The sequence below is a fragment of the Spermophilus citellus genome (genome assembly GCF_964194105.1).
Source record: "Spermophilus citellus genome assembly, chromosome: 8".
Classification (NCBI taxonomy): Eukaryota; Metazoa; Chordata; class Mammalia; order Rodentia; family Sciuridae; genus Spermophilus; species Spermophilus citellus.
Genome location: NC_138189.1, coordinates 138,198,168 through 138,221,898, shown reverse-complemented (window position 1 = coordinate 138,221,898; position 23,731 = coordinate 138,198,168). Strand labels below are relative to the sequence as shown.

Genomic DNA, 23,731 nt, shown 5'->3' with positions numbered 1-23,731 from the left:
AGGGTTAGTTACAGAGAGCCTAGACAGATTCAAGGCAGACTGCCCAGGGCACTCACCACCACCTCTAGCACTTACCGGATGAGTGATCTCAGGCTCAGTCCCCTCCTATGCCACTCAGGAATAAGAGTGCTACCATTGTTGATCAAATGAGAGCACAGGTGTAGGGTACTCTCACAGTACTAGGCGTTCAGAAAGCACTCAACCGCTATTACATACGTGATTAGGATTACTAATCACTGCCAAAATCCAGAAGCTGTCCTCTGACTACTCACTAAAAAAGTTTCTGAATCCACCAAAATGACTGATTCACAAAAGCATAAACGTTTTGCAAGCTAGCGCCTGTCTTAACAGAATGAATACTTATGCTAAAATCCTACATGATCCAAAGGCAGAAACAAAACACATACACACCAAAAAAGCACCAAACATCTGCACAGTGCTTCAGGGCATCCCAATTCATTACTCATGAGATCTTTGTAAAGATCCTGAGGAGCAGATGTTTTTCTCACTTTTTACCTCTGAAAAAAACTGAGGCTGGTAGAAGTCAGTCTCAAAGCCAGGTCCTCTTAACTCAAATCCTCTCTTCTTTCATCACAAGGACAAATGTTCCTTAAGCAGCATGCTGAATCCAGGAAGAAGAATGACTACTTCAAGCTTGCACTCTGGGGTCAAGGCAGCCACAGAGAATGGGAATGAAGTCGAGGGCCACAAGAGTGTGCACCCACTAACTCCTCATTTTCTAACTCTTCATGATACCAGCCAGAACTTGAGCTCTCGGTAGGTTTTGCATGCCATTCTAAACACCTTATATTTACCAATATAAATAACCTCAATACATAGGCACTACCTTTATTCTCATTTTACAGATGGGAAAACCGAGGCTGGGAATTCAGCTTGTCCCCAATCACACCAGTCTGGAGTGAGAAGTGAGTTTCAATTTCAGACACAGAACTATTCCACACCTCTGAGAAGTCTGTGTGCAGGGCATCAAAGCACTGGGTGAGAGGGATGGGGGTCCCACTATCTAGCCTCACCTCTGCCTGGCAGGCTGAACTTCCTGGTGGCCCAGTTTAGAAGGGACACCTTTTTATAATTGTACAAGGTTCTGGGTAGAACCTGCTTGGGTAGTGGCTCTAAAGCCATGTTCTTAACCACATGTCTATACTCTTAAACACTAGGCTGCTGTCCCTAGAGGAAGAACCAGTAGAAAACATAAACTCCACAGTGTACTGATAAACGTATGAATAATGTATAATATGTAATAGGTTCCAAGTTATTACAGGGAAATGGGATTTAGAGGTACAGGGCAGACTATGCTTTAATCTTCTCCAGCTGACTTCCAGAACAGCAAGTCTCCATGGACATATGCCCGTCCATGTTGGAATGAAAGCCAAACACTGATAGCTATCTTTGTGCAGTTGTAAATACATATAAATCTGCAAATCCGTTCTACGTGAACAGTTAGATACTAATATCAGAAACCTCAAATACAATTGCAGAAGACTTTTGGGAAATCAGAATACCATTCCCAACTAGGACATTGTTACTACTTATTCACTCCCCTTCTTGAAGTTTTAAATGAAACACTGCTCAGTTCTTGCCTCATTCAGTGTATTTAATTTGCTGCAATAAAATCTGGTCTTAGTTCAGGAGTATCAGACACACAATTACCAGTCAAAACCAGTTCCTCCAGGGCCATCTGTACCAAGGGTTAGGATAGTCCACCAGCCCCAGAATTCCCTCATTGTTATCAGGAAACCAGATGGCAAGTGAGATTATTTGAATCAGTAATACTTTGAGGCTAATTTCGGGGCAATGAGTGAATAACAGGAAAAGAACATTCCTATTGATACAATTCAACCAACAACATATATTTGAAAACTATAATGTTTTGCATCATGGTGAAATACCCAAAATACAATTGTAGTGTAAACAGCGGCTTCTGACAGTTATTTCCATAGGGCACAGACTCCCCCACTTCTCCTTCCCTGTCACTCCTGATTGTTTCTCTGACATTGGAGCCAAATGTCGGTTTCCATTTATCACCTCGTTCTCTTAGAAAACACAAAACATTGTTTGTGGTAATATATCTCTATAAAAATAAACTGTATCCCTACAGAAGGTGGAAAAATAAAGGACAGGCTGGGAGGGCTACACGTTTCAAAATATCTGGAGAAAGACATTTCTTTGTGTGGTAAAGCGTTCAAAAGTTGTGGAAAACTGACCTTTAAAATACAGGCAATATCCCTCTCTCCTCCATCCCATCCCTCCTTACTCCCCTTCAAAATAATTATTTGACTTTTAAATGCCAGGAGTTATTAAATATCCAGGAACTAATCCTTCCTTTATTTAGCTGGCATGAGGCCTAGACTTGCCCAGGAAAAACAAGTCTCTCCAAAGAAATGTCTTTGAGCATTGTTTTCTAGAGCCTTCCAGGCTTTGGATGGTTGGAAGTCCGATATTGCTTGATGTCTGTTCAACTCATCAAACCACCGACAACATTTAGCTAGACATTAAAGCCTGATGAATCACATGGGTTTATACTTCCCTCATTTACCCAGAGCCAGTGTCTTTCAGATTGTTCCTGGGCAGTATAGACAAATGGCCTCCCAGTAACAGACCAGCTTTCTCTGCTTCTCTGTTTCCATTGTCCCAGAATGGCAAGAACCAAGTCTTAAGAAGGTGCAGGAATCTAAAGAAGCTTGAACTCCCAAGGGCCACAGATCTATCTACGCTGTCTACTTAATCCCACGTGATGTACAAAGAACCCATTTAACTATATCCAAAGAAAGAAGCAACAGTCATTTTGCCTCACCTGGACGGAAAAAACAAATGGGCGGGCGATTTAGTCTGACCAGTGGTTTTCTCCCTTCTCTCTTCTTCCTTCCCATTGAAGGTGTGCTCCCTGGGGACAAGGCTGTTCTACTGACACACTATTCTCACTGGCTTCCTGCTGTCGCAGAGCTGATGGCTGCCTAGTAGATTTCTGATACTGGCACTTCTTGTTCCAACTTGATTGAGCACAGGGAAGATACTTGGGTAAGACAGAACTACATCTGGGAACTTACCACGTTAAACCTGACTAGCCGCCAGGCGTGGTGGCACATGCCTGTAATCTCAAAGGCTAGGGAGACTGAAGTATGAGGATTGCAAATTCAAGCCAGCCTCAGCCACTTAGCAAGGCCCTAAGCAACTTAGTGATATTCTGTCTCTAAATAGATAAACAAACAGGCTGAGGATGTGGCTCAGTGGTTAAGTGCCCCTGGGTTCAATGCCAGGGCATTGAAAAAAAAATTATTAGCCCTTTTTTTTTTTTCAGAGACCCAGTATCTCATTTGCTCCTCACAATAAACACATAGTGTGGTAAGAAAACCACTCCATTTTCAGAAGGAAAACAGTCTAAAGGAAGTTAAAATCATAGTCACACATTTAGGAGACAGAATTACTAAGTCCCTTCCATTCTAGAAAGTCTTTTGTCAATCATCAAATATGTTTAAACTCTTTCCCCATAAATATAATTTACAATGAAGGATAAACAGGGTTTTATCAAACTCTATCTGCCATAAATAATCTCAAATAAGAACATACGTTCTCTTTAACATTTATTTTGTGTTTGAAGGACATTCCCAAGGTCTTTTCAAAGATGATTATCCCCTAAGATTCTGCCTATATTTACTAAAGGTTTTGAAAAATACTCTTTCCCATTCTTCGTAAGCATTAATTACCATGGGTCCTCTCAAGACAAAGATCTAACTGGCTATTAAGAGTAAAGGAGGGGGTGGGGCTGTAGCTCAGGGGTACAGCACTCACCTCACACATGTGAGGCCCTGGGTTCAATCCTCAGCACACCACATAAAAATAAGTAAGTGAATAAAATAAAGATATTGTGTACATCTATAACTAAAAAATATTTTTTAATGAAAGAGTAAGGGAATACAAAAGACAGTAGAATGAATCAGACATAACTTTCCTATGTTCGTATATGAATTCACAACTAGTAAAACTGCACATCATGTACAACCACAAGAATGGGATTCTAATTAGAATAAGTTATACTCCATGTATGTATAATATGTCAAAATATGCTCTCCTGTCATGTATATATAAGAAGAATAAATTTTTAAAAAATAAGGGAAAAACACAGTTTAGAGATAGAGCACTTACCCAGCATGGGTTAGGCCCTGGGTTCCCTCCCCAGCACCACAAATTGTAACAATAATAATGAAAATACATATATAATCACACATATATATTCATCTAAAGACTTTATAAAATCCTGTGTTAATCTAAACTTTAATGAACGTGGATAATAAGCACAACAGAAATAAAAACTTGCAAGTAGCCTTTGTTTAAAGCACACACACTAGCCTGACACAGTGGCACATGCCTGTAATCCTAGCAGTTTGGGAGACTGCGGCAGGAGGATTGCAAGTTCAAGGCCAATCTCAGCAACTTAATGAGGCCCTAAGCAACTGAGACCCTGTCTTAAAATAAAAAATAAAAAGGGCTGGGGATATGGCTCAGTTGTTAGGAGTCTCTGGGTTCAATCCCTGATACCAAAAAAAAAAAAAAAAGAAAGAAAAAAAGAAAAAACAACACACAGAGTAAAGTTTTGTGTAGCTTAAATACCCAAGTGCACTTAATCCCTGTACAATCCCTAAAATGAACACAAAAACAAAAGTAAGAGGTGTCTTTTGCTAGTCAACCAAAGTTTTTATGAGCACTAAGAAAAGGGAATGGATCATATTTCTATTAGGGTGCAATCTGAGTTGTGAAAACCACGAGGTGCTTGTGTGGGCAAATGCCTACCCTGAATGCCAACAAGGTCAGTAGAGTTCTGAAGACAAAGGCTCACAAATTTAGAACTCTATTATAAAACAGAAGGACTGACTCCTCATTAAAACTCTTTAGAACCAGGCATATAAAGTGGGGTCAAAGGGGGAGGGGAAACTGGGTGTTGGGGGTAAGGGGGAGCAGGCAGGGGGCCAGCTGAGCAGGCGGGAGCAGATAAACAGGTTAAAGCAGATGGGCAGGTGGCAGCTTCTAGGAATCACAGGTTCCACTTATGCAGGGCAGTGTCTGGGAAAGTAGAGGTGCAGCTGCCAAACACAGACCAGGAAGAGAGAAAGAGGTTCTTATTCTGTGATGAGCCTCCTGACAGCTATTCAAGGGAGCAGTGCATGGGTCCTAGCGATGAGCCCTGCTACCCAGTCAGAAACGCACCAGATGGGGCTCAGCACCAGAAGGATCAGCTTCAGAGTCCAGAAGGGAAAGGCCACTCACTGTTCTGCACTGCACCCCAGGTGTCTCTCCATTCTCCTATGAGGAAGGAGAGTTAACCAGGGAAGCCAGATGCCACCTGTCACAGCTCTATGCTCTGTGTTACAGAGAATCTTAGTGAGGCCCAGGGAGGAGCTCTGCAGGGAGGAGGGGCACCTCTCTCTCCGCCACCCCTCCCCCCCACATACACCTCTTGGGTCTTCCCCACAATAAGAAACTGAGAACTACAGTTAAAGAAGCCACATGTGGGTATTAGTACAGAGTAAGCTGGGCATGGTGGCACACACTGGTAATCCCAGCAACTCAGGAGGCTAAGGCAGGAGGATCATAAATTCAAAGCCAGCCTCAGCAATTTAGCGAGGCCCTAAGCAACACAGTGAGACTCTGTCTCAAAATAAAAAAATAAAAAGGTCTGGGGATGTGGCTCAGTGTTTAAGCACCCCTGGGTTCAATTGCTGATAAAAAAAAAAAAAAAAAAAAAGAGTATGAGAGAACTTAAACAATTTTATCACTGTAGTCAAAAACAGGTTACATTCCTATTGTTCAAATAATATATAGCAAACCGGACATTTCTAACTGGTCGGAAGTCCAGAAACTTACCTGGAAATGGTATAAGACTTTCTCCAATTTTTACTAATCCTGTTGCAAGCACAACAATTAATTTCAAAAATTGCTCTGGTAGAAAGTTCAGAGCTGAAAAATACAAGACTTTAGGGTACTGACTTCTAATGTTTTGAATCACAATCCATTTTCAAGAGCTGTAGGAAGGGGTATGCCTCAAGTCCAGAAAAATACACTTCGCTATTAAGTCTGCAAATCTTATATCTACTTGCAGGTTGTTCAAGGACCTTCTAAAATCTCCATCAGTTTAACCAATGTCTAAATTGAAAAGCAACTGAAGTATCCCAAGTTGTGTTGTTACTGGCAGCCACGCCGGGAGCCAGCATGGATCCCAGATGGACAGATTCCATTGCCCACCCATGTAAGAAATAAGCAAATAATGGAAACGGGAAAAGAATGAATTTAATACAATTTGTACAAATAGTTAGTCTCCCTCTCCCTGATCCTGCAGAAAGCAGCTATGGTTTACAGAAACAAAAGCCAGCAGAAAAACAGATATAAACTGAGCCAGGTTACAAACAAGCCAGAGAGCTGGCCACAATTCCTGTTTGCTAGATCTCAGTTTCCATTCTCAGGATGAGAAGGTTCAGAGAGGAAACGATAACTTTTATCAGGAAGTGGAGGGGAAAGTAACAATTTGAGGCTTCAAATTTTAATTGGACCCTTTTACAATAATGCTCCTACAAAAACTTTGATAAGGTCCACAAAAGAAAAAAATGATGCTAATAAAAAATCTGTATGCTATGTAATACAAATGACATTAATAAAAATCAATGTAGCACAATGAATTTATATTTTTCCCCTCTAGGTAGACACTACTTTTCAGAGATTGACCATCTTCTCGATACACCTAGACATTTCTTTTCTTGGTTGGATACCCCTATAAACAGATACCTGTCTAGTCTTCCTCAGGACCCTAAATTCAAAATCCTGGAATGGATCCATACTGTGGTCCCCAAAAGAGCTGAACTAGAAGGCTTGAAATGTGGCAACTCTGAAAAGCTTTTTTGGGAAGCCCGGACACAGTTACAGACTTCCTCCCTGGCATGGAGCTGTATAACTATAACCCGTGACAGCCACTATCCAGTGACACTAAAACTCAGGAAAAGGTACTGCCTGACTCTGTTAGGTCCCCTCATCTCACTTCCAAGACTGGGGCTCACTTTGCCTCAATTTCCTAGTTTACCAAAGAATGCACTCTGAGGGCCTCTTCCTCTTTTTCTTTATCTCCCCTTTTAGTCCTTCTCTCTTCCCAAACTCAGTCAAAACTGAGTACAAATCCAGCTTTGGCCTGTTCTTATCAGGGTTTCCTCAGGAAAGACAATTAACTTCTCTGTGTGCTCAGTTTCCTCATCTATTACAGAGGGTATAATAGCTAACCTACAAGGGTCTTAATGAAAATCAAATTGGTGAGGTATGAAAATTTCTTGGCAGAATGTCTGAAACACAGAAGCATTTCAGCGAATGTTATCTCTTCTGCCTCTACTCTATGCTAATTGTAACACTAATTTTTTAAAAATGTAATTGTGCATTAACAAAATAATGCTACTATAATAACAATCATGTTTTGAAATTTACCTTTAGGATACACAGATTTGAAAATTTATAACAAAGATGCTTCTAGAAAAAAATGTATCCTGCATTATTCATTATAGCAGTATATACGTAAATGTGATAAAAAGTATCTGGATTAAAAAAGAGTAAATGAATTACTGATTTCGTTTTATGCCTCAATTATGGAGCCCAAATGTAAATCTGCTAAGTCCTGTTATTTTTTATTAAAGACTACCTTAGTTCCTAGGTTAGCCCAAAAATTTCAAAATTAATTTGTACTATTGAAACATATAGTTTTATTTATTAAGAAGCATCAAAGGCAAATAATCTAGGGAAAAAAAAAAAACACAACTAGGTGGGCAGAGTTCACGGTTTTTGGTTGAAGGTGTGAAGGCAGTCCAAGTCCCTCATGACCTTCGCTTTGGCAAACAGCTGCTCAGCAAGCCTACAGAGAAAGGAGAGCAGGTTTAGTCACCTCAGGGCCTGTTCACCTAGCCTCATGCTCCCTGTATGCAAACACAAAAGATTCCTGTTGTTCTCATCCACAGGAAAATTTCTTCTTTCTTTTCTTTTCTTTTCTTTTTTTTTTTTTTTAGTTTTTCACAAACATTCTTTTATTTTAAATAAATTTATTTTTTATTCTAATTATGTATATATGACAGCAGAATGCATTTTGATTCATTGTACACAAATGGGGCACAACTTTTCATTTCTCTGGTTGTGTATGATGTAGCATCGAACCAAATGTGCAGTCAGACATGTTCCTAGGGTAATGAAGTCCATCTCATTTCACCACCTTCCTGCTCCCACATCCCCTCCTCACCCCACCCTCTCCTTTGCCCAAAGTTTCTCCTTCTTCCTACGCCCCCTACCCCATTATCCACTTGTCAGAGAGAACATTAGACTTTTGGGGATTGATTTATCTCACTTAGCATAATATTCTCCAAGTCGTCCACAGGAAAATTTCTAATCCAGATCTCCCAGTGACAGGAGAAGCACAGTGTATCTCTTGAATGGATCCCACAGCTAGGAAACTGAGCCATCCAGGGCTCCCTGAGAGATGTGTCAATAACCTAACAGCAAAGCTGTGAGATGCCATTTGAAGCAATCTGGAGGCCAGAGGCAACTGTGGAACCCTTTGAAAAAAATAACCAGCCTGAGCCCCTTAGAACATGCACTTGACAGGAGGGGAACTGGCCAGAGGAAAGTGGGATAATGACTTCTTCTCTGTGGTCTGGTTTAACCGTGTTTTCCAAATACAAACTCCTGTAATAAACCATATAACTCAGAGAGGGACGGACAGATGGCAAGTAGCCTTCCTCCATCTCCCACCCAGTCCTGTCCCAGGTGACCCCAGTTTGCCACGATCAGAGAGAACCATTTGGGCAAGAAGAGGGAGAAAGACGGTGGAAGAGAGGAGGGCAGGAAGGATCGGGAGAATGAGAGGGAAAAACTGACCCTCTCTACCCACAGAGTATTTAAAATGTGCACGAAGGGAAGGAGGGAAGGAAAAATGGGAGTAAGGAAGGGGGGAAAGAAGGACTGGGTAAGAGGAAAAGGACCGAGCGAGGCAGAAACGAAAGGCTGCTGGTCAAAATGTCTTCTTCAAAAAGCCCCAATGCTGACTTCACTTGTTAAGCTGCCTGACCATCAGACAAACTGCCCTTGGCTTTAGCAGCATCCTCGTGAAAAGTGCGCCGTCTCTGAACGCAGAATCCTTCAGTTACCAAGACCAGGGTGAGTGGGGACCTGTGGCTCCTGACACCCACGGAGAACATCGGCAAGGAGGGACTCTTCACAACAGGTGCCAAAAAGTTATTAAGTGACATTTTAGACAAGAAAATCAAAACTCAGAAAAAGATCTTCACACAGTACAGGTTTGGTGACGGGAGCACTGTGATTTGAATCCAGTGGAGCCCAGCGAAGTGAGAGAACACGAAAAAGCTATGCAAAGAGCAGCCCCGAGCTTTTCCCGTTTGCCCCTGGTGTTCCCTGCATACCACGGGGCCACCAGGCATGCATGGGCTTCCACCTCCGAGGCCCAGAGCTGGTGGCCACCATCACAGCAATGATAAGATGCCGTACTCCCAATTCCTGATTTGTACACCACTACAGACCAGGTTGTCGCCAAGCCTGGGAATCCTACCATAATTTCCAACCTGACTTCATAAAGCGGGCCCTACCTGGGCGTGAAGATGGCAAACCAGGACAGTATCTGCAGTGTTCCTAGAACACGAAATCTGCCTCAACCTCTCAAATTCCTCACATTTCTTCAGGGAAGCTTGGAGCAGTTTTTCTCTTGCCTTAGTTTTGAAAGCAGTTTATAATACCAAGATGTCAAAAGTCATTTCAAATCCTACACAAATGATGCATGTTTGTTCTTATTGATTATTTGTGGAACAAGGCAAAGTCTCAAGAAAGCTTGATGTGGGGACTAAGTAAAGCTGTCTTGAAGTTGATAATAACAGGGAGGAGAAATTCCTAAATAAAGCAAGCAAAATCTGCTGTTGGCTACTCATGCTTCTGGCTAGTAGCACTTTTGCTTGTTATGCAAGTTTAATAAGCCAGCCTTACACAGATACAGATTTCCCTACACGCGCAAGTTATGACGTTAAGCTCCGTTAGGGACTAACACAAAATTTAACTGTTTTTGTATACATGGGACAACATTTACTAATTAGTGCACCTGGTAGTTACATAGCTAACACTCAGAAAGATGAAAGGATTTACCCTAAAACAAGCACCTGTTTACAAAGTTGGGGCTTCTAGAACACTGCTCTGTTGTTTTTCTCTCACCATGGGGAGATCTTTGGTTGCCAGATGAAGAATTCTCCTACTTGTGAAGGTCTCCATCGCACTAACTCAGATGCCATGATTCGATTCAGTCTTAATTAGTCTGCACCTATGGCCTCCACGTCTGTCCTCAGTTCTCTTAAATGTATTCATTCAGCTCTGATCACTAGGTCAGTAATGACCAGAAGCAGAAATTTGCCTGCTCTTTATTTCACATCTCTGTCAAATTAGCACTCTAAATACAGCTGGTCCTCAAGCCCATTTCTGTCAGGATAGTTTGCTGAAGAAATCACGCTTTTGATTTTGTGTAATGAAAAATTGCCTCCATCTCTGGTGACATCCCCTACCCTGAAGCCCTTAGGTTCTAGTTCACCGGGGATCCATGAAGCTCCTAAAACTTTATGGCAAGTTTTGAGGCTGTCGTTTTTTGCAGTGGAGTCCACAACCTCTTAAATTTTTTTAAAAGATTCTCATGGTGGGTGGGGTTTGGGGCAAGAAAATAAGACTAACATATGCCATTACAATTAGTCTTAAAAAATACTAAATAAATACAAAATTAAATAGGCTCCCGCTTATTTGCTAGGACACCTACAGCAAGTCACTGGATCTCCATAAAGCCTTTGTTTCCTTTTGCATAAAACGGGGTTAATGATAGCACCTACCTTATGAATGACAAAACGATCTGAACCAATATCCACCACAGACGACATCTGTACAACTGAACAAAATGTACTTCAAAATATCAAATAATTAAAGAGACAGATTATCTCACCTGGGGGAAAGGGAAGCTGCAGAGCCCTGCCCTTGAGACAACTATTATTTTGGAAGGCATGTGCCTCTTACAGAGGGGGGTCCTGAACCCCTGACATTCTAAATGTTCTTTTTCTTTTTTTAATGCTTTTATTAATTAGTTCATTGTATTTATACATAAGAGTTGGGCTCATTTTGACATAATCATACATGCATGGAATTTAATTTGCTCCAGTGCTTCCTCTTTCACGCTCCTCTTCCCTCCGCCATTTCTGTCCTCTATGCTACTGGACTTCCTCCTGTTTGTTTATGCATTTGTTTTTAATTGGGTTTTATAGATACACCTGAAGGTGGAATTCACTGTATTACATTTGCACATGTACACAGTGTCATTCTCTCAAGTTCATTCCACCTTCCTCCCTGTTCCCATCCCTCCTCCCTCGACTCCAATGATCTTCCCCCTATCTTTATGAGAGAACTGTGGACTGGACAGACCAGAACAGGAGTCAGTGCCACCAAAGAGGTAGGGAAGGAATGATTCCTTCTTTTGGGATTGGGATGCACTCTAATGTTAAGTGCAATCTTTTGTTTGTTTTTGATACTGAGGATTGAACTCAGGGGCACTCAACTACTGAGCCACATCTCCAGCCCTATTTGCATTTTATTTAGAGACAGGGTCTCACTGATTTGCTTAGTGCTTTGTTTTTGCTGAGGCTGGCTTTGAACCCACGATCCGCCTGTAATCTTTTTATTTTTGAATTTTTATTTATTTATTTTTTGTGGTGCTAGGGATGGAACCTCGGGCCTTGTGCATGAGAGACAAGCACTCTACCAACTGAGCTATAGCCCCAGCCCCCTCCTATAGTCTTAAGTAGGCAAAAACACCCAGGTTACAGCTTGGTTTTGAAATCCATCATTTAAAGTGATCTTTGCTTCCAACTGGAAATAATAAAAACTCTTTTACAGAAAATAATATTATCTTCTGCTTCAGATTGCTTCTACAAAGTAGAAATGCAATAGTCAGTACATAATCAAAAGTAAAGTCACAGGGCATAAAGGGTGACCTAATAGCATGAATAAAAACTAAAGGAAATAACAGACAAAAGAAGAGATGTATATGGGTTCAAGATACTAAAGTTAATATAGACTTTAAAAAACTACACTCACTCAAAAAATGATAACAACAAGATTGAATGTTATAATAAATGTGAATTATAAAAAATGAACAAATGAAAATTTTAGAATTTTAAAAAATTAAGAATTATCAAGCTTAAAAGGAGAGTAAATATAGTTGGAAAATGGTAATTTGGAACATATTAGAAGAACCAAAACACAAAAATCAGCAGATAACAGACATAGTACATTCAATCAGAAGATCAAATATTCGTGCCATTGGAGTATCAGGAGAACAGAGAAAATGGTAGTGGGGATGAGATGTTTACAAAACCAATGTAAGAAAGATTAAAGAAATCATACTATTTCCACACAGTTTTAAAAGTCCACAAATATCTTGACCATAATACAATGACAGAAAACCAATGTCAGAGAAAATCTTAAAAGCTGTTAAAGAGCCAGGCGCAGTGGCGCACACCTGTAATCCCAGCTGTTCTGGAGGCTGAGGCAGGAAGATTGCCAGTTCAAAATCAGCCTTGGCAACTTAGGCAGGTCCTGAGCAACTCAGTGAGACTCTGTCTCAAAATAAAAAATAAAAGGTTGGGGATGAGGCTCAGTGGTTAAGAGTTCCTGGGTCAATCACTGGCACCAAAAAATAAAAGAAAAGAACAATTAAAGAAAAAAGACATATGACCTACAAAGTAGCTACAATTCACAGTGAGATTTTTACTTATCAATGTCAATCAGAAGACAATCGGATAGTATATTGACCATGCTTTAAAAAAATTAACTGCCAACCATTCAGCACCAAAATATACTTCAAAAATGAAAACATTTGCAAACATGTGAAAACTGAGAAAATGTTCCACCAACAGGCTCTCACTAAAGAAAGAATAACGGATATTTTTGGACAGTAAAAAAACAATTCCAGAAAAAAAGGTCAAAGATGGAAGAAGAAAGTACAACAAAAATTGTAAATGTGTGAAAATCTAACTGAACACAGACTTTAAGAACAGCAGTAATTACACATTCTTGAGTCAAAAAGTTGTTAAGAATGAAAATATGTTATAAGAAACCAATTAATAAAATAGGTGAAAATCCAAGTCACATGTACATTGACTATCCTATTAATAGGCAAATATGTTCAAATGGAATTAAGGAAACAAACAACTATTTATAAGACACATCCAAAAATAGGGTGCATAAAGGATGAAAGTAAAAGTATAGAAAAGATACCAAACACTGAAAACAAATCAATCCTTTATAACTATAATAATGAGGTGTTAAGCAACTCTGGGAACATGGATAAATAGTTCATAATAATAAAATGCCCATTTTTATTATTATGAAATTATATGTTACAATTATAATATATATACACCTAATACCTCAGCCTCGAACCATATGAAACAAAAACTTAACTCTAAGAATAGTCAAAACCATAGGTATAATTGAAGAATTAAATATAACTTCTAACAGCAGAATAGAATAGACATTATGATTGATGTATGTACATTCCATGTATGTATTATATGTCAAAATACATTCTGCTGTCATGTATGACTAAAAAAAATTAAAAATAAATCGTATGGTACTAAAAAAAAATTAAAAAATAAATATAACTTCTATAACTGCAGAACCAAAAGATTAAAAATTAGTTAAGATATGAACCGCTTGATCACAAGCTCTCATCTTGATCAAATGAATATAAATAAATCATAAATCATTAACCAGCAATTGCAATATACGTGTTTTTCTCAAGTAGAATATGTTAACATTACAAAACATTAACCACAAGCAGGGCATAGAACAAGTCAATAAATTTCAGAGCACTGAAACCATATAAGATATGACTACGGTAGATATCAACATGTTTGAAAAATCAAGAAAAATGTATCTAAATAACTTAAGATTAAAAAAAAAGAAAGAGAAAAGAAAATGGAAAATAGAAACTATTTTGAGTGCAATGATCATCAAGCTACTCATCAAAATTTAGTTGTGGAATGCAGATAAAGTCATGTTTAGACAGAAATGCACAGTTTGAAAATAAGGCCGATGATCAATTAACTTAGCACTTTATTGTTTGGTTTGCTTCTTTTTGGTTTGGTTTGGTGATGGGCATTGAACCCAAAGCTTCACACAATCTAGGCAAGTGCTACACCGCTGAGCTACACTCCCCATCCCAAAGTATCATAATTCAATATGTGAAAAAAAACCCATAAATTTACATACAAAGAAAATATTAAAAAGAAATAATAAAAATAAGAACAGAAATTAATGAAATATACAACAGTAAAGGCAGACATATCCAGAAGCTGATTGTTTAAAAGACATAAAAATTTATAAATTCCTTAAAGAACAATTAAAATTAAGAAAGGGAAGGTTCAAATAACCAATATCAGAAACAAAAAGGTGGCATCCCTGTACATTCCACAGACATTTAAAATATGAGGATATGATTGACAAATTTATGTTAATATATTTGAAAATCTAGATGAAAGGATAAATCCTACAAATATATGACTTATAATTAAGAGTCAATGAAAGGTATTTCAGTTTTTTAAATTTTGCTGTACTATTCAAAAAATAGAATCCAGGATTTAAAATATTCTCACAAAGGAAACTTCAAGGTCAGACTGCCTCACTGATGAGTTCTGCCAAACACAGCAGGATGAAATAACCCTGATAACACAGAGACCCTTCCAGAAAACAGAACAGAATTTACACTCTTAAGGCCAATATGACCCTGGTGTTAGAATTTGACAAGGATGTTATTAAAAAGAAAAACTTCAGGCCAATCTAAAAAAAACACAGAAGTTATAAATAAAGGGTTAGAAAATGATACTGAACATAAAAAAATATAGTCAAGCTGGGATATTCGACATATGTAAGTTTGGTTAAACACTTGAAAATCAGTTAAAAAGTCAACATCATATAAACAGAAAAAAATTACACTTCAATAAACACAGAAAAACATTTGAAAAAATTCAGGATCCATATAATCAAAAATTCTTAGCCACCTAGGGATAGGAATTCCCTTAAAATGAAAAATATCTACAAAAATTATCATACTTAATGAAAATACATTCAAAGTCTTTCTTCTAAGACCCAGAAATGGGCAAGGAAATGTACAATAAACACACCAATTCACAATTGTACCTAGCATATGAAGGCAAAGAAAATTCTTAAAAAGCATAAAGGTAGGAAATAAAACTGCCAATATTATCAGATGATGTAGTTCTGTATTTAGAAACTACTAAAGAATCTACAGATAAATCACAAAGATTCATTTCCTAAGTTAGTGACATCCTGGATGTGAGGTCAATATAAAAAACAACTACTGTTTATTTCTATATCCTAGCAAAAAAGAATTTAAAAATTAAGTTTTAAAAAAGACACAATATCCAACTAATGAAAAAAAATGCCGAACACCTAGGAATAAATCTAGTAATATGCTACAACTTCTACACAGAAAAACTATGAAACACTATGGAAGGTTTTTATTTCTTTGAGGTGCTGAAAAGGGCCTCCCTCACACATTCGAGGCAAGTGCTCTATCACTGACTGAAACCCCAGTCCTTATAGAGAGACTTTTTCAAGGAGCTACATAAATAGAGGAGTATACCATTTTCATGGACTGGAAGACCTGATATTAAAAAGGTGACCATTTTTATAAAATTTGTTTATAGACAATGTAATCTCAATCAAAATCCCAATAGTTTAAGTTTTTGTTGTTGATGTTGATTTGTTTTGGTGGAACTTAAAAAGATGATTTAAAAATATTATATCAATGTAAAAGTCAAAGAATATCCAAGAACAAAGAACAAGAGAACTTGATCTACTAAACATAACCTCACGTTACAAAACTACAGTGTGATACTGGTGCAAGAATATATACAACAAACAAAAGAAACAGAAAGCCCCAAACAGACCATACACATTTGGATACTTGATTTATGATGGGGATACACAGGATCAAATGGAAGATCACTTTTAAAAAATGTGTTTAAATAAAACTTGACTCCTGCCTCATACAACATGCAAAAATTAATTCCCAGAAAATATTAAATATAAACTTGGGAAATAAAGCTGTAAACCTTCTAGAAAATAATATAGATGAAGATATAACAGAGAAGAAAAGACTTACTGAACACTCAGGATACAATAAAACAGTAACATAAAGGAAACAAAACCTATAAAGGATTTGGATATTAAAATTTTAAAAACCTGAATAGACGTGCAAGAGAAGGAAGAGCCTGCCACTCATCTAACCAACAAGGGGTTCATATCTAGAATATTTTTTTAAATCCTACAATTCTATAAGAAAAATATAAATAATTCAGTTGAAAATGAGCAAGAGACTTAAACAATAATGTCACAAAATATTTCGAATGGCCAATAAAAAAAAGAAAAGGAGCTCAAATTCATCAGTCAGAAAAAAAAAGCAAAGTAACCTCACAATATGATATTACTACAAAACCAGCATAATGGCTAAAATCATGAAAACTGACAACGTTGGCAAAGATATGGAGCCAGGGAAACTCCCAGATGCTGCTGGTGGGAGTATATTGGTACAACTACTTTAGAAATAGTTTGGGATTATTTACTAAAGCTGACACTACATGCATTCTATAATCTAGCAATTCCTCTTCTGGATATGAACCAAAAAGAAATGTCCAGCCACAGGTACCATGAAACATGCACAAAAGTGACCAGAGCCATGTTGTCCATAATGCCCCCAAAGGGACCACCCAAAGGTTCACCAACAATACAGCAAATAAACTGGGGATTCATAAATCATACAATATCGTGTCACAGTTTTCCATACAGCAGAGAAAAGTGAACAAACTCTGACCACAGGCCACAACATTTATGAGTATCACCAACAATGCTGAGCAGAAAGGTCTAAGCACAAATCTATGATTTCATTTTATTCCTTTCTCAAAAAAAAAAAAAAAAAAGGCAAGCCCAACATATTGTTTTTAGGGATATGTTCACTGTCAAAAAAAAAAAAAAAAAAAAAAAAAGGAAGTGTTTGCCAAGAACATCAGGAAATGTTCACCTTTAGGGTGGGTGAGAGTGGTGATGGGGGGCTTCTGGGTCATTGGTGATATTCTAGTTTTCTTAAATCCTGGTGTTGGCTGCAAAATATTTACCTTGTGATTACAGCACTCTACATCATATTTTGTGCACTTTTCAGTATGCATGTGAAATTTCAGTTAAAAGTTAAAAGGTTAAATAAAAAAAGTCCACATAGGACAGAAGGCTCCATAACATCAATACCTATGCACATTGCTGGAATTGAGAACAGAATTGCTTGATTTTTAAAACATTGGCAGCATTCTTACTTTGGCTCATTCTTTTGTACATCCCCTGTGCTAACATCTTACTGAGCACTATAATGACCACACATGGCCAGTTCACACTGGACAGCTTCCTCACTTATCTGTCACCTTGGTCCGGAAAATGTACTTTATGTAAAAGTGCTGAGATCGTCCAGAAAATCTCCAACAACTGATACCCAACTCTTGCTCTTTCTTCCTCTCCTCACAGGCCTCTCTCTTTCTTCTTCAGCTCTCAGCTCAAAAGTCACTTATTCAGGGAATTGTTCCTTTGCCCCCACCTCCATCCCCATCACGTTCCTTTCCTTGTGACACCTGCACTGGTCATTTTCAGTTGCCTGCCCCCACCTCCCAGGTCCCTCCCTAGGACAGGAAATCAATCCTGAAAGAGACCACATCACTAGGCTGTCCTGTCCATCTGGCTTCTAATGGGATCTGCTGGCAAAAGTCACAGCAGAAGCTGGGAGTGTGGGGGAAAAGCAGTCAGGGCCCATCCACTCCTCTGGCTGTGGTCTGTTTGCCGGGCTGACTCCTTCCTCTGGGCTCAAGCCCCTCCTCCCTGGACTCCAGCATTAATGGACTCTAGTAACATCATCCCTGCCTCTTGTTTTTCAGGCCTGAGGTGATAACAACTTCCCACCACTAAGCCTTTCACTGATTCTGATAAACTAGCCTCCATCTCTTTAAATTGCCCTTACACTAAACTCTCCATTTGAACTAGACTGAGTTGTTTTTTGTTTGTTTGTTTGTTTTGTTTTGTTTTTGCTGGGACCCCACAGAGCAGTAATTTTATATTAATTTATGTGATGATTTCTTCAGCATCTATCTTTTAGACTGTGAGTTTCATGACACTGACACTTCAGAATTTCCCCCCCCCCAAAAAAAACCTGTTAATGATTTAGTAAGTTAATGAATGAATAAATGAATTCACACTAGAGTTAGAACATACTATATACATCATAAACTGGGCATGGTGGCCCAGACCTATAATCCCAGTGGCTAGGGAAGCTGAGGAAGGAGGATCAAGTTCAAAGCCAGTCTCTGCAACTAAGCAAGGCCCTAATCAACTTAGCAAGACCCTGTCTCAAAATAAAAGATAAAACAGGTTGGGGATATGGCTCAGTGGTTAAGCGCCCTTGGGTTCAATCCCTGGTACAAAAACAACAACAACAACAACAACAAAAAACCCAAAAAAACTATATACAACAATTTCTAAAATGTCACTACTACATTTGAACATGATCATAATCTATCAGACCAAACATCTTACCTCTGTTGACTGAAAATAAGCTTTTGTTGGCAGGGATATTTGCACTAAGGAAGATAATTTCAATTATTTCAGAAATAAGTGCAATAGTTTTGAGTTTTTAATTAAAAAAAAAACTCATCTATCTAAAATAAGTCATCAATGCCAAGACTCTAAGCGGACAAAATGAGAAATGGGTCACTACAGTGGACTGCAATAAGTTACAGCTCTAAGTATCAGTAGGAACACAATAAACAACTTAAGTAGAAAAAGAAGGCTCTACATCCCTGAAGTGTTCATATCCTGTTGCAAATGACTGGGGAAAATAAATACTTAGTGGATATTAGTCAAAGAGAGTTAACCAATTGGATATGTTCTTTGTTATTATGATAAACTATCCACATTGCTGTCTGGAGTTTAAAGAAGGGCTATCTAGGCTAATCCCAGTATTAGATATGCAAGTTACACACTAAAGTTTATACTCAGATAACGCCTACAAAATGAATTGGAAAATTCTGATTCAAATTCACCAGTCAGTATTTCCATAATGGCACTAGAGTGTTACAGATTTTCTTTTAGTTGAAAAGTGCAAAAAAATCAGATTGCCTATCAGCCATCAGATGTACTAGCAAAATCTTTCAAACATATGCCAGTATATACTGTACCACATGACTCCTGAATTTTAATCTTGAGAAATCCAGTTTATAAATATATTCACAATAAAATACATACCATATCAAGATATATTTTTTTAAATTTCATAGCAGGACATTGTGAAAGCAATTTACCTAGCAGGCAAACTCTGAAAAGAGTGAAATAGTCACCAGCCTAAAGAGGTCATAGGTCATTTCTTCTGTAGCCTCTTTCCTAGTTAAACTTCTGTATCTTCTGCTAACTTTTTCACTGTAAAAAGTATTCCAGTTCTGTTCACTCTAATGAGGGGAAGGGAAGGATCAATTTCTCTAGTATGAGTTCAAGATTATTTGTAACCTCCCGCCATGTGCTACTTAGTTTATAAAGGAAGATCTTTCTGATATGGCACTACTTGGGATATGGGTCTGATTGATACTATAATCCTGAAAATGGCCTGGCTTCAGTTAGTTACATTAGTAATACCTTGTGAGGGGGTTAGAGAAGAAGTGACTGAGGTAATAATAGCATTTAGTCAAAATGCGGTAGTACAGCCAATTCTTTTTACAAAAGAACTAGATCACTCGCTTTGTTTAATGCCTAATTAGGTGCAACAAAAGAATTTCTTTTTTCTTATTCATTCTGTTTGGTCATAACTAATATAGGAAATGACCGCATCAGCTCCTTACTGATTGTTTCCCTAAAAACAAAAGAGCGTTTTTATACCTGATCCTGCTATTGCCAGTAAAGACAGTGAAGTAAAAATTAACCATTCCATCTCTCTTTTCCATAAGTAAAGCGATGTTTTTTAAAGGAGGGAGGGGGAGGCAATAACGTATTCAATTCATAAGGGGTGAGGCTCCCCCCGCCCCAGACTCACTCAACCTGGTTCTCATCAACATCGCCCACTAATGGGGGCGCCCAGCACGCGAAGACCCCATTGCCTGACAGGGTCAGAAAGGCAGCATCCCTTGCCCAGTCTGAGAATCCCGATTCCCGACGTCTTCCACACACCCTGGCGGGGCGGGTGGCCGACCCGGGGGACCGGGCGGCGTCCCCGGGGCCCGCAGCCCAGAGCCGCGGGCGGGGCCGCAGTGTCCGCGGTCTCCCTCCCGCAGGGAGCGGCCGAGGACCTTACCGGCCAGTCCGCCACCGCCGCCTCCGTCGCCGGCGTGCCCCTTCCTCCGCTGCAGGATGAAGTACGGGTTGGCCCTCTCCGTGATCCACAGCGCGTTGGCCAGCAGCACCTCCTCGGGGTTCACCCACATGGTCCCAGCCGCCGACGGCGGACGCACAAAGGGGCCGCGGGTCTGGTCCTGCACACTGGCGCGCACGGGCGCGTACTCCCGGCCACACGCGCGCCCGCCCGCCCGCTAGGTGAGGCTGGCACCAGCGACTTCACCAGGGGGCGGCCCGCGGCGCCAGGGCCACAACGAAACACCCGCGGGCGGCGCGGGAGGACCGCGAGGACCGGGGTGCTGCGAGCAGCATCCTCCTCTCGGCGCCGCCGCCCCCCGCGCGCCCGCGGCCGCAGACGCCCAGGCCCGCCGCTCCGCAGCCCCGCTCCGGCCCACCGCGGCGGGAGGAGCGGGAGGAGGATGGAGAGCGGGAGGAGGAGGAAGTGGTGTGGCTTGGTCCCAGGATCCCGCTCGGCGGCAGCAGGGCTGCGGGCGACGCGAGTGGATCGTCCCCGCGGTCAAGGCCGAGCCCGGCTGGGGCGCGGCTGCTTCGGCGGCTCCGGCTCCGGGGCCGCCTGGGTCTCTAGCTGCTCAGAGCTCCCGAGGACGCCGCGCGTTAACACTCCTTCTCAGGGCCACTTGCACCAGCGGCCAGCCCAGCTTCCTCTGGAAGGACGCTCCGGACACTGCGAATGAATGACGACAGCGCGGCTCAGTTGGAGCGAACCCGGGTGTCACCAGTTTTCACAGGCGCAGATCCTCCTCGGACTCTGCGCGAGCCCGGCAGCTTTGGCTGGCTTCGCAGGAGCCTTCTGGGGACCTTGTGCCAAGCACTGAGCCCCACGCCCATCCCAGCAGGGAGGACACTGCCAGCCTCTGTGAGCGTGTGTGAGCTGTTTGTGTTTCAGGTTGACAGTGAGGATAGCGCCACCCTCTTCCCAGGAAATGTGTGTTTCCAGGTTCCAGACCTGCAGCTAGATCCGAGGGTCGGAAGTGGACGCAACCAATGGTTGTCGATGTTTTTGTTTCCTGCATCCCTAGGGCAAGTCATGCGCCAAACTTGTCTCCGCCTGTGACCCCTCCCCCTCTCCATTCCATTGTAATTAAAGTGGCCCAGCTAAGTGCATTACATCACTTCTTTCCTTGACCTGTAGGGCATGAGCAATTGCGAAGTTGGAAGCAGCCCAAAAGCTTAGACTAACTAATTCACACCACAGCTGTTCCTATATTAGGGTTTTTTGGAGCTTCGAGGACCCGGCATGGCGAAATTCAGAGATTTATCCACGTTTAATAGATGGATTAAATGTTTTAAGATAGTGAAACCAGAGACACAAGAACCAGGCTTTATATCCCTAGACAGTTTCACTTTCCCGCACACATGGAGTCTTTGGTGGTGATCATAGCCCATCCACCTGCTTATCTGATGACCTCTGGTTTGGGCAGATCTGGGAAATAGTTCATCTAAATAGACCTCCCTTCCCTGATGATCAGCGTTTGCCAGACTCTGCGTTGCTGAAGATGTCTGACAATCCTAGGAACTTCCCCCTTTCCCCTTGAGCAAAGCATTCAAATGAGACATTCTTGCTTTGCTGGGGTTTGAATGTATCACCTCCCAAATTCAGGTGTTACCAGTGGGATAGTATTAAGAAGTGGAACCTTTAAGAGGTGATTAGGCCATGAGGGCTCCACCCTCAGGAATAGGATTAAGGCCCTTATAGAAGTTCCAGCTCAGCAGCTTTGGGCTAGTTTACCCTCCAGCCTTTGCCATATGAGAACACAGCAAGAAGGCCCTTACCTGGGGTGGCCAAGTTTATCATGAATTTCTCAGCCTTGGGAACTATGAGAAATAAATGTATGTGCTGTAGAAGTTACCCTGGCTCAGGTATGACGTTACAACAGCACCGTGGACTAAGACACAGTGGACTTCAAAAGTTTGCTTAAGCAGCTCTGACTTGTAAGGGGGAATCTGTCAAATGGCTGGATGAACACACCCCTCCACTCCTCTGAAGCTGCCAGTCAGTGAGTGTCCTACCACCCACTTCTGGTGAGGGAGACGGAGTCAGGGTCACTCCATGTGAATTGGATTGGCAACTAAAGGACCACATAAACACAGAAATACCTTTTGGGGGGACAAGGGGAACAAGGGAGGCAGGAGGCAAGAGAGCGACCACACCCAGAACCCCTGTTTGTATTTAGGGAAAAGACATTCAGAAGAAAATTCCACCCAAATAAGGCAAGGGATTGTGGAACAGCAAACACGGGGATGTAGCTCAGTCCCACTGGGGGACACCAGAGCTGCACTTCCTGGCCAAGTGAAGGTGAAGCCCACCTGCCTCGCGCTGCTTGCAATGCCAGTTCCCACCCCCATTACTGAAGGCGAAGGGGGCGTGCCCAGCTCCTGTTCTGGGCAGCCCCTACAGTTCCCTACCCTGAGGGTTGTCAGGAATGGAAAGCCTCCTGTGCGTGACCACACTGGCAGATTTTCTGCCCAAAGGAGGTACTAGACCTCCAGGCATTTGGCACCTTCACTATTTAACAGACTTAAAATGTCATTTGGCACTTTCAGTCACAGCACAATGCCTTCACTCACAAATCTGAAAAAAAAAAAAAAAAGACTACAATAAGATTACTACTGAGACACATGTATTAACATATCTTTATAACAATATTTTTGAAATGCTTCTAGATATTCTTTCACATTATGTAACTAGCATTTTAAAAATCCTTACCAAATGCTTTAATTCTGTCGTTTGAAGTGTCCTTACATTGCTTAAACTAGTGGCTTGACATCCAAACCTCTATCCTGGCTCTAATGTGTAAATTTAGCTTAGACTTTTTGTGTTTTTAAATAAATTGGTTACCAAGATACAACTTACTTGTACAATTCCTGCATTTGGTCAATCATTTATTCATTTTATTTATTATATAATTATTGAATGCTTACCATACTCTAGGCTCTGGGGATAAAATGTAAACAAAACATACCAAAATCTTGCCTTTGGGAAGATAAAAGTATAAAACTAATAAGAAAAACCAAAACAAATTTACAAAAATTTGCCTGGAAAACCAGATTGGACACTGAAAGCAAAAAAGAAAATTTAAAAATCCTTGTTATTTTCCAGTGTCTTGGAAGAATTAGAACATATTTTTCAGGAAATCAGGGTTGCCATTACAATAAATTGCAGTAACTTGTCCTAGAAGTACACTGCAAAAAAAAATCAGAG

The 23,731-nt window shown here is 40.5% G+C and overlaps 1 protein-coding gene across 1 annotated transcript in view; it reads right to left on the bottom strand.

Annotated features, from left to right (window-relative positions):
• TBC1D9 (TBC1 domain family member 9) overlaps positions 1-21,651 on the bottom strand; it is a 111,052-nt gene extending 89,401 nt beyond the window's left edge. Inside the window, exon 1 of the mRNA XM_081303701.1 lies at positions 20,468-21,651. Within this exon, the coding sequence (XP_081159827.1) occupies positions 20,468-20,597 (130 nt within the window). The 5' untranslated portion in view covers positions 20,598-21,651. The remainder of the gene's footprint in view (positions 1-20,467) is intronic.
• Between the last annotated feature and the right edge of the window lie 2,080 nt (positions 21,652-23,731).